Source organism: Macrobrachium nipponense, chromosome 49 (assembly GCF_015104395.2).
Source record: "Macrobrachium nipponense isolate FS-2020 chromosome 49, ASM1510439v2, whole genome shotgun sequence".
Classification (NCBI taxonomy): domain Eukaryota; kingdom Metazoa; phylum Arthropoda; class Malacostraca; order Decapoda; family Palaemonidae; genus Macrobrachium; species Macrobrachium nipponense.
In genome coordinates, this window is record NC_087224.1 from 9110414 (window position 1) to 9122579 (window position 12166).

Consider the following 12166-nt stretch of genomic DNA (forward strand, 5'->3'; position numbering starts at 1 on the left):
TAATCAGCCAAAAACTCTAAATTCCAATTCAAATGAAAAGGGATTAAAGAAAAAGAGTCACTTATAAAGGAGAACTTTCCTCCCCACACTAGGAACTGTACTTCCTCTCTATGGAGTGGGAAGTAGCACTTTTTACCGCCTTAACATTCATGTTCGATATCCTCCAGTGGGACTGTAAAGGTCCCAGAGCCCGTGCAGAAGACCTTAAAGTCTTAATTCATGAATTCAATCCAGGGATTATATGCCTGCAGGAGACAATGTTTGGTAACTCTCCATATAATCCTGGACTAAATTATTCAATATTTAACTCCTCTCCCCCAAGTGGTGGTCGAGCCCATGGAGGTGCTGCAATTATTGTTAATAAAGCTCTGCAGCACTCCATAATACAATTAAATACAACTCTACAAGCTGTTGCTATTTCAGTCATCTTGAAAAAAAGGATAACAGTCTGCTCCTTATACCTTCTACCAGATCTTGTTTTTAGCAGTGAAGATATTCAGTCCTTAATTAACCAACTTCCAGCTCCTTTACTTCTCCTAGGTGATTTTAATGCCCACAACCCCCTTTGGGGAAGTTGGTTTCTAGACAGTAAAGGGAAATTAATTGAAGATGTTATCCTATATAATAATGGGTCAGTGACTTTCCACAGCATTCATGATCATCATTTCTCTGCACTGGACCTTAGTATCTCTTCAGGAAGTATCCACCTTTATTTTAGTTGGTGTGTTAACGAGAATTTAAATGGGAGTGATCATTACCCGATCCATTTGAAATATGCTATGAATGGTCCATCTGTAGTTTTACCAAAGTGGAAGGTAGAGGAGGCAGACTGGGATAAATTCAGTGAGGGCGTCATACTAGATAGGGAGTTTGAGTCATTTCATTCTCATCTAGATGCTTATGATTACTTTATTGAATCTACTCTGAAGAGTGCTGAAGGCTCGATTCCCAAAACAAAAGGTAAACCTCGTAGACCTGCAGTTCCCTGGTGGAATAAGACTCGTGGTATTCTGAGGAAAGTTACTAGGAAGTGCTACAGACGTTACAAACTAGTGGTTCTCCTCAGTCTAAATTAATCTGCAAACGTGCTTTAGCCAAGCAATGGCGCTTTTATAAGAGAGCCAAAAGAGAAAGTTGGCTTTACTATATTAATGGAATAAACTCAAAGACTCCACTGAAAGTGGTGTGGCGCAAAATAAGGAAACTGAGTGGGAAATTTGTTGCGTCACCATTACCCTCATTAAAAATAAATGACACTCTGAGAACATGACGCCCACTGAAGTTGCCAATGAGCTAGGAGAACACTTTTCTGAAGTTTCCAGCGCCAAGAATTATTCTCGAGAATTTCAAAAAATTAGGAATTCTGAAATGATTCTGGAATTCGATTCAGGAAAATCTGAACCATACAACTACAGGTTTTCCTTGAGAGAATTACGGGAGGCGCTCTCCTCTAGTGAATTCACAACTCCAGGTGAGGTTACAATCATATATGAAATGCTTAAACACCTCCCAGACGATGCCAAAAAATATTTACTGAAGATTATTAACAAAATATGGGAAACTGGAATTTTACCCAACGACTGGAAAATATCCATACGTAGTTGTTCCATTTAAAAAGCCTAATAAAGATGCTTCCCTAGCCACCAGCTATAGGCCAATAGCTCTAACCTCTGTGTGTGTAAGCTGATGGAGAAAATGATAAATACTAGGACTAGTTTGGCACTTAGAAACTAAAGGATTAATATCACCATTTCAATTTGGTTTCAGGAAAAACCGCTCCACCCTTGATCCGTTGCTGAGGCTGACAAACCAAATCCAGCAAGGATTCGCCAAACAATGTCAGACCATCGGAGTATATTTTGACCTCGAAAAAGCATATGACACTGCCTGGAGAATTGGCATAATGAAAAAATTGCACTTCCTTTTTAACGGACAGATTTTTTAAGGCAAAAGTGGGAAACACTTTCTCCCAACCTTTTGTGCAGGAGGAAGGAGTTCCCCAAGGAAGCGTTTTAAGTGTAACACTTTTCAGTGGCAATAAATAGCGTGGTTGAAAAAAATCTTGCCTCCTGTTAAATGCTCACTTTTTGTTGATGACCTTGCAATATACTGCACAGGATATGATTAATTGTCAGTATGTAAACATCTGCAAAGGTCTATTAACGCAATTACTAGTGGGCTGATGAAAATGGTTTTAAATACTCCTCTTCCAAAACTGTTGCAGTAAGATTTACCAGATGCCGGTGTGTGGAAGTTCCCACACTTAGTTTAAGAGGATCGATCATTCCTTATGAAAGTGAAGTAAAATTTCTGGGGATGATTATTGACGACAAATTAACATGGGCCAGCCGCATAAATGCCCTAAAGATTAATGTGAAAAAATCTGAATATTTTAAAGGTTGTTTCTGGTTTTAGTTGGGGGGGCTGATAAAAAAATCCCTTTTGAGGCTATATGTGACTCACTGTGTCGCTCCAAGCTAGACTATGGCTGTCAGATTTATTCCTCAGCTTGTAAAACCAAGCTAAAGAAATTGGATGTTGTACAGAACATGGGGTTGAGAATATGCTCAGGGGCTTTTAGAACTTCTCCTGTTGAAAGCACGTATGTCAACACAGATCATCTTCCCCTTGATCTAAGAAGGCAAGAGCTAGGGGTTGCGGTACGTGGCTAGAATGAAAAGTGCTCCCAAAAATCCCTCCTTTCATGTATTTAAGGAAACAGACTCGCGGAATTTCTCTGGTACAAGAGCTTCTAAACCATTCCAAATTCGACTGAATGAGGATGTTTGGGATAACCATCTCAAATCCCTGAAAGGAGGATTTGCATCCCGTAAATCCTCCATGGCTTATTCATGAAGCATTAGTATGCAAGAAACCATATAAGAAGGATTGTACTGAAGAAGAGATGAGGGGAAAATTCTTAGAGCACGACGTTACCCATGCCAATTATGTGAAGATTTATACAGATGGATCAAAGTCGGATAGAGGTGTTGGGTGTGCTGTTATCCTTAGTGATACAGCATAACAGCTAAATTACCCGACTTTGCATCAATATTTACTGCCGAATTAACAGCCGTAGTCTCTACCCTAGATTTAGTTCTTCAAAGTAGCGACACTAATTTTGTCATATACTCTGATTCTAAAAGCACTTTAGAAGCTATCATAAGATTTAATAGCTTTCATCCGTTAATCCAAAAACTTCAGGAGTCACTTTTTCGTATATATTGTCTGCGTAAGTCAGTCTCTTTCTGTTGAGTCCCTTCTCACGTGGGGATTCACGGAAACGAGACTGCAGACAGGGAAGCAAAAGCTGCTAGCGCTTTGCCAGCAACAACCTTCAGAAAAGTGCCTCATACAGACCTAAAAGGTCCTATTAGGTCTTATGTATTAAGTAAATGGCAAGAAAGGTGGACTTCTCTTCTTGCCAATAACAGTAAGTACAGAAGTATTAGGAAAAGTATACAGCCGTGGCCTTCGTCATTCCAGCTTGACAGACGAGCAGAGGTTATTTTAACGAGGTTAAGGATTGGGCACACTTATTTAACCCATCAGTTTATTTTAGAAGGAAGCAGCCCACCAGTGTGTGCTTACTGTGACGAGATACTAAAGGTGCGTCCACACGTTCGAACAATGCCCGACGGACAAACACTGTTACCATATCATAGGTGAAGCAGGATGACGTCATAAGCGTTGATACGATGGAAGTAGATCTGGTAACAAACAGTGGTACCAGATAAGGTTGTATATCACTGTTTTTACTCTGCTCACAAGGCAAAGACCGGCAGACAATTGTTAATTGGTAACAGTTTGTCCGTCGGACATTGTTCGACCGTGTGGAAGCACCTTAACAGTGGAGCACATTCTGATGGTTTGCCCCAGATATTTTAACCAAAGGGAAAGATATTTCCAAGGTCAATCCCTCTCAAATATCTTGGCAGATGAAGCAGACATTTCTGCTATAATCTCCATTTTAGTGTATAGAAATTTTTAATAATATTTAGATAAACTTTCATATATCATATACAGCTTTTTAAAGAAACTATTTTAATATATATTACTCCGTTCATTAAAATATTTTTGATTTATTTATTAGTCATCTAATCTTATAAATCATTTCCTTTAATAATTCATTTACCATAATTCAACTATTTAACCTTCATTACGGCAGTGAATGGCCTTCTTGGCCACAGCGCCTGGTCTTTAGCCCTAAATATCATACATCCATCCAATGGCTTTACGTGACTTCTGAACCACGTCGAGAGTGAACTTCTATCACCAGAAATACACATCTCCCTCCTTAATGGAATGGACGAGAATCGAACCCGCGATCAACTAAGTGGGATGCAAACACCATACCAACCATGCCACTGAGGCACTTAGTACATGTATTGGCCTGTTACTATGCTGCAACTACTAAAAATTGATTTATAGATTCCCAAAGGTTTAATATAGCTCCTCTCGGTCAAAACGTTGTTACCACTATCCTCTTGGCTATAAGCTCAATTGAAGGCCATTTACGATGTTCTTGACTGTAAGAATGAATAGTTAAATTGAGCTTCCAAAATGAATTTAACCGCACCATCTTGTTTCAACATTGCTCTTAAATGTTAACTTTGGAGACTTCTGAAGAATGAATTGACTGGTTCATAAGCCCAACATCCAATTGGTATTTCGTTTAATCCTGAAAGCAGTCTGTCTCTTTTGAAAACTAAACATCAAGGAAGTGCATTTCCCAATTTCCTACTTACCCAAAACCATATTAAAATTGAACAATGACTAGGGAATATTTTTTTAATGTTATATCAGCTTATCCAAACCACCACAGTCTGTGGTCAACCATTAAAATATGAGCATCTGACATATTACATGGAAGCACATCAATAACCCTTTCAGCTGCTACTACTGTTGTGATTCTGCAAGTGTCATGTACTCCCACTAGCTACAAAAAATCTAGCAAGCTAAACAAATAGGCCTGTTGAGGAACAAAACTGTTCATACAGCTCAGACATGTTACTTACACACCTGAATTGTGTGCATTTTTCCAAGCATTTAACAAGGAAATATAAAGTCAATTTGTATTTTTTTCTTTTAATTGGACCCCAGATGGAATCACAAAATAATAATAATAGCCTAACGCCTTCGGCGAAGACTCAAAGTATTCTTTCTTAGCCAATTGGCGCGACGTGATCCTCCCTTCGTGTGGGCAAAGCGATGGCCTCTTCCAAGACCTCTGTGTTTGCGGCCAGCTGAAGTCTTTCCGCGCAGTTCACGATGCTTGTGTTGTGGTTTGCACGCCCAGTTGTATGTGGGGTTACGGCGAATGCCCTTGTGAGTGGGGACCAACAAAATCACTTCATAGTACTTGTATGTGGAATCCTGAGCTACCCAGTAGCTGTTCAACACAACTAGACCTCCAAGTCTACGACCAACCCTTTCCTGAAAAGAAAAGGTCTTGTTTAGCTCCAATATCAGAGGACTAAAAAGAAATTCTGAATTAGACAAAACTTTTTACTACTTTAGAATGCTGATTGACAAAAACAGACTCAGACCAACTGTTGAAATTGACACACAAAAAAGGACACATAACCTAGTTGCATCACTAAAACAAATGAATACACTTAAAATAAGATTGGGTTCTTCCTCACATTTGACAGATATAACTAAAAATTGACAGCACTAAATGAAATTACCTCGGCCAAAGACTGAAGGTTCCTTGTAGGTTTCAACTGGTTGACACCATGGCTCTTGGGCTTACCATAGGTAGCACCCTTGGGCACAGGGCGCTTGCGGCCACCACGGCGCACACGGATGCGGTAAATAACAATACCTGAAACAACAGTATTTTAGCTCAAAACAGGAAAGCCTGGATTAAAATAAAAAAAAATACTGTAAGATGTGAAATGCCAAATTAAAACAGGCTACCTATCATCTGTGGCAGAATGAAACAAAGGCTTATCAGTGGTATAATACAAAATTTTCTAGTCCACTTAAAAATACCAAATCCAGTACAGTGCAATATTTCAAGGTAAATTCATCACAAGAGAGAATTAGAGAGAAAAATCTACAATTAGAAAACTGTACCTGACACTTTAAAAGCAGTCCTTACCTTGCTTGGCCTTGTAGCCCAACCTACGAGCCTTTTCAGGTCGGCTAGGCCTTGGAGCACGATGTAGCTTACTCAGGTGGCGGTAATGCCAGGCCCTGATCCTCAGCAGAAAACGCATAACATCGCTCTGCTTCTTGCGATAAATCTCTTGCATGTACTTATACGCACCCATTTTGATGGGTTAGGTCTCAAACCTGAAATACAAAAGAACGTTGACCGTTCTTAAAAGCCTGAACAAACACGAGTGATAAGTCTGGGAATTAAATTTACCATCAAATGAGCACCATAGAGCAAAATAACAAAGATACAAATTCAGACCATAAACCACAATGAGCCTGTGATTTTCATGATATTTCACAAAACATTAAATATATTCTAAACCCTTGAGCTGCAAAAAGCGGACAAAACAATTGGCCTAATAATGTGTACAAGTATAACAACTAAAACTACTCTGCATATTGATCCATGCATACTTTCAATCATTTTCCTTACTAGAAAATTTGTCTTGCTTTCTCCTTATTCCTTACATTTAAGAATTCCAATAAATAAATATCTTGTATGACAAGGGCACAAGTATAGCTATTCATAAAAAAACAAAAAATCCTAAGAATGTCCCATAAACCATGCCCCTAAGTTTATGAACTATACAAGGCTCGTCACCTCCATTCAAGTTTATCAATACTTTCCTCTCAAGGTCCTGGCACTAGGAACAATTCCAAGATTTACATAGCAATATGGCAAGAAATGAAGAAGTAGACATGGCAACCTTCACAAGAGGGAGGAATAGAATTAGTATTATCGTAGCATGCAGAGAGAATACTACACAAGGGTTTGGAGAAAGGCTGATCCTACCCTGACTAATAGCAAATTTTCAAAATGTGCCTACAAATACCACACGAAAAGTGCATACTCAAAATTCAATTAAATAAACATTAGAGTAATCTTAAAAGTAGCTGTTCACATGTAGAGGATTTTGACAGGTAATGGATAGGAATGTCAGCAGCAGCAGTCGGGGCAGAATGATTACTGTTTAGCAAGTGTAGCATTACTAGTTATCAATTTTAAATAGCAACATTACTTTGATAAGGAATTTACTACTGTACAATGCTCTATGATGTAGGCTAACTTCAGTTCATGTACAAACAATATCAACATGATTACAAAGCTAAATGCCCCACAGTACTAAATGCAGGATACCTAGGTTAATTTGACTATTTCAAATATACTAAACTGTATTTCATAGAAAACCCCTTTCCATCATTCACATCCTACTGTAGTTTTCACCACCCCAAATGCCTTGACAACTGATCATCTTTAGATCAGTTTCTCTTATATTACTAGACATCAGTCATGAACTGACAAGGCACCAAGCAGTCAATGTTGTTTTATTCACACTGAGTGAAAAATTGGTGGTAAACCATACCCTTAAAATGAGGTTGAGGTCAACAATCACAATATCACCTTCAATGCTCTGTAACAAAGGTCTTGAAAATTCTACTAAAGTCTTTCCTGTCCCTTAATTTCTAAAAACCTAAAATTGGGGCAGATGCAGAGTAGGGAGTCAGGGTTAGGCTTGAGAGAAACCCAACGAAGATGGGTAAATGCTAACCTTTCCTAAAATGCTGTAGTATCCTGACCTAGCCAGACCTTACCTTCCTAAACTGACTTTGGGCTCCGTGCCTAGACATGGGCTGGGGGGATTTTCCACCCCTGGCCACCCACTAAATAACATAACCTTTAATAATGTTGTGCCCTGACCTAACCAGAAATTACCTTCTTAACCTGGGTGAGAGGTTTTGTCACCCCCTGGACTTCCCCACCTTAAATAATTTTGAATATCAGATACAAATCGGCAGAGACTAAACTCAGGAGGCAAAATTGTCAACATCCCAAGTGTCCTTCCACTCTGCCTACCTACTACCCCAAGTATCTCGACATACATCCAGCGCCCTACTCTTACTCTTCCTGGCACTTATAGGGCCAACTGACAATATCAATACCATGGTATTTCTCGTGGTTTGGGTGAGGGTTTATATCGATGCCATCTCCGTTTTGAATTGGCAAATGCAACACCTTGACTTCCCTTAAGGGTAAACAAATACCATATTAGTATTATCAGGTTTCTCCTCTAATGGCAGTAAGGCACAGCACCTGTTGTGGAGCAGATGCAGAACTGGGAGACAATGGCAAGGGCAAGATATCCAACCGTGCAAATGGGCCACTCCTAACCTTTCCTAGAGTGCCGTGACCTGGCCTAACCTATCACTGACAGGGTCGGGTCACGGAACTACTTATACTTACCTTGGCAGAGGGATTATGGGCCGGGGCAAAAGGTGTTGCGCGGCCTGGCCAACTAAACTGTAAACTACCCAACTGCTGAGCATTTTATCTGCTTAAAGAAGCAGAGATCGTAAAAAAGCAGATAATACGGTAGCTCTTAAGCCGGTATTCTGCAGCGACATAGCAGCCACCATCCCCAAAAATTACTTAAATTTGCTGCCATGAGCACCGGTCAAGAATTGTGACGCACCGCTGGCTGCACACAGAGCTCTCTACGTTCACCTTTGAGTAGGTTTGGTACTAAATTATGAAATAATTGCATAGGGTAAACAACCGCAGACGATCCATCGTCATCGCGTGGTCAGGCCTTATTCACTCGACATTTAATTGGTGAAAGAAGAATGCATATACAACGTTGAGCATAACGTGATATATATATGAAAGCCCCATACAAACTAAAATAAGCATGCGAGCTCTTCGTAAAATATGTTTTCAAAGCAGTTTTGAAATCCAATATGGCAGCAATCGCGTGACTGGCCGTTCCAACCACAGACAACTCACCATCTTTCCCAGCACTCATTTGAACAATGTTAGTGTATATATGTAACTTTTATTAATCTTACTCAAGATTGCAGTTTTAATCAGCACAATAAAACAACATTTTTGGCCACCCTCTGAAAAAGTACTTTAACACGTCCTGACACCGGAGATGGTCTTCAGTCATGACCTCTACTCTCCTTTCAAAGTAAGTATTTTCCCCAAAGTTAGAAATTAAGACCATATTTTAAGATTCAAAAGGAGGGTAATGAAAAGTGTGGCCAAACACAGTGCACACTACCCCCACGACGCTTTCACATTTTCACTTTTCAGCGTTGTCAATTGGTATGTTTACCCTCCAAACTGGGTATAAGACTTCACAAAACCAGGTAAATAAGAGAAATTTGCATATCTATTTGTAGTATATATACAAATTACAGCAATCTTATCATTACTGCATTACTATGACAATTAGAATTCATGGAAACAGTTTGTAAATGCATCGGCGTATGTGTGAAGCTCCACTAGTTGGCAACGATGAGTCTTTTTGCCGTCGTCTGCTCGTACTTCAGAAATATCTTCAATTTTTCGGTGTTAATCTGGTTACAAAAAAGGGATAATAGACATGAATATACATTTTGAAGTAAAGTTAAACTAAATAATGAGTAAAGTAAACAACTGAGGAAATAAAGCTTTGCACCTCATGAACATGTAGTCGTCTGCTGCTCATAACTGTGTTTGCAGAGTGAGTGCTTAGGAACCAGGAACAGCAACGTGGTTCAAGTGCAATGTGGAGTGAATTAAGACCAAAATGTGTATAATTACAATCAAATAATCCCTGGAGTTTTAGTTGTGATGGCAGTAAGGATAAAACCACAGTTTACCAGGTAAAAATGAACTCAGTTTCAAACCATGACTCTGGGAATAAAAAGTTTCATACTTTCACTAATATAGGCAACAAAATTTTTTATTGTGCTGATTACAACTGCAATCTTGAGGAAGATCAATAAACGTTACATATATACGCTAACACTGTTCAAATGAGTGCTGGGAAGGCTGAGAAAGATGGTGGATTGTCTGTGATTAGACAGGTTAGCCAAACGATTGCCGCCATATTGGATTTCAAAACTGCCTTGAAAACATAGTTTATGAAGAGCTCACATGCTTATTTTAGTTTGTATGGGGGTAGATCTAGGATACTTATCCGCGGTGGCCTAGACTATGGCAGTTGCGGTTTTTCTATGCAGTTTTCTACTGAAGAATTTTAAGTAATATTTATTCGGACGACTAATTAACCGCCCAGGGGCCAGTACTAAACACGACAAAATACACTGGACGGCCCCCAATCCCTAGTGGATGTCATATCCGCGGTTACGTTCCTTGCAGTCCGTGCGGACTGCTTCTGTAGAAATACCTGTCTGGGGCTTTCATATATCATATTATGTTGACGAAACCTCAATCTTTTGAATGGTATGCCTAAAGTTGTAATTGTATTCTTGATTCACCCATTAGGGTAAAAAATCACTGACTACCAACCCTTATCATGCTGGACGGGTCTTATTCACTCGACATTTAATTGGTGAAACAAGAATACAATTAAAACTCTAAGCATACCATTCAAAAGATTGAAGTTTCGTCAACGTAATGTGATATGTGAAAGCCCCATACGAACTAAAATAAGCATGTGACGCTCTTCGTAAAGTATGTTTTCAAGGCAGTTTTGAAATCCAATATGGCGGCTCCCGTGTGGATGGCAGAGCCTGGTCACGGATGGACTTCATCTTTCCCAGCACTCATTTGAATGTTAGCGTATATATGTAACTTTTATTGATCTTACTCCAGATTGCTTATATTAGTGAAAGTATGAAACTTGTTATTCCTGGGGTCATGGTTTGAACTGAATTCATTTCTACCTTGTAATCAGTGGTTTTTATCCTTACTGCCGTTATTATACACATTTTGGTCTCAATTCACTCCACGTTGCACTTTAAACAAGTTGCTGTTCCTGGTTCCTTTGTTATTTAAAAATATCAATTTAATTCATGTATATTATCCCTTTTTTGCAACCAAATTACCCCCAAAAAATACAGATATTTCTAAAGTAGATACAATCCAATGTTTCTAACCTTGTCGTACATCTGGCTGCCGAAAACCATAGAGGAACAGACTACAGATAAGTGGATTATATATATATTTTTCTTGCTTTTTTTTTTTGCTAGCACTTTTCATTGATTCAAGTCTATATTAGTTTTGGTTTTTTTAAATAACTGTAAGCCAGAAATAAATGTAACCTTTGACGTTTGCATGCTAAGAATGGCAAAATCATCGTTGCCACATTAGTGAAGCTTAACACATACGCCGATGCATTATTATAAACTGTTTCCATGAATTCTAGTTGTCATAGTAATGCAATGAATAAGATTGCTTGCTTTAATATTTATGTATATATACTTTCAATACATAGGCTGATTTCACCAATTTCCAAGTTTAGTGTAAGTCTTATACCCAGTTTGGAGGGTGAAAACATACCAATTGGCAACAGAGAGAGAGGAGAGAGAGGCGAAGGAAGGACAGGGGGGTGGTGTGGGGTGGGGGGGGAGAAGGTAGGTGGAGCTTTTTACGTGTTAGTATCCATTTCTGTCTCTTGGCACAAGGACAAGTGTCGTTATTCTTTACGATTAGTGATTCACGATACCCTTACAAATTATGGTACTGGGTGTAATGCACTATAGCAAAATCTCGTTCTGATACGAATGTTCGTTACAGAAATATTGCCAAAAAACGTGCTTCCACCATCTCAATCAAAACACATGCCCCTCAATGCTAACTTTCCTCTTTTAACGACTTTCTGGTCATTGCAAAATCGGCCCCATTAATTTCTTATGGTGCGAAAACAGACAGAGGCCCAGGGACCGAAAGTGATCGAGTCACACTATGGCGGTAATCCTGCAATAAAACATCTTCAAATATCCAAAAAGTAAAGATATATATATGCGCATTACGATTATAACAATTACATGCATAGCTGATTACATGCATAGCTGATAATCTGCATGAATAACTGGTAATCTGTTCTGCAAGAAAGTTGAGTATAGCAATTATTTACAATAGGGTAGAATATCACAGCAGGCCAAGCAGGCCACCTACAATCAACGCTAGCCACCCTCCGAAAAAGTACATTATAACGCGTCCTGACACCGGAGATGGGCATCAGTCGCGACTTCTTGTTGGTGAGAAACGGAG

General features: G+C 39.2%; 1 protein-coding gene across 2 annotated transcripts in view; it reads right to left on the reverse strand.

Annotated features, from left to right (window-relative positions):
• Positions 1 to 5072: 5072 nt before the first annotated feature.
• LOC135205324 (large ribosomal subunit protein eL15-like) overlaps positions 5073 to 12166 on the reverse strand; it is a 71135-nt gene continuing 64041 nt past the window's right edge. For both annotated transcript variants that reach the window (XM_064235767.1, XM_064235766.1), the window contains exons 2-4: positions 6107 to 6300; positions 5691 to 5827; positions 5073 to 5436 (exon numbers count right to left, since the gene is read on the reverse strand). In XM_064235767.1, the coding sequence (XP_064091837.1) occupies positions 5131 to 5436; positions 5691 to 5827; positions 6107 to 6278 (615 nt within the window). In that variant the 5' untranslated portion in view covers positions 6279 to 6300 and the 3' untranslated portion in view covers positions 5073 to 5130. The remainder of the gene's footprint in view (positions 5437 to 5690; positions 5828 to 6106; positions 6301 to 12166) is intronic.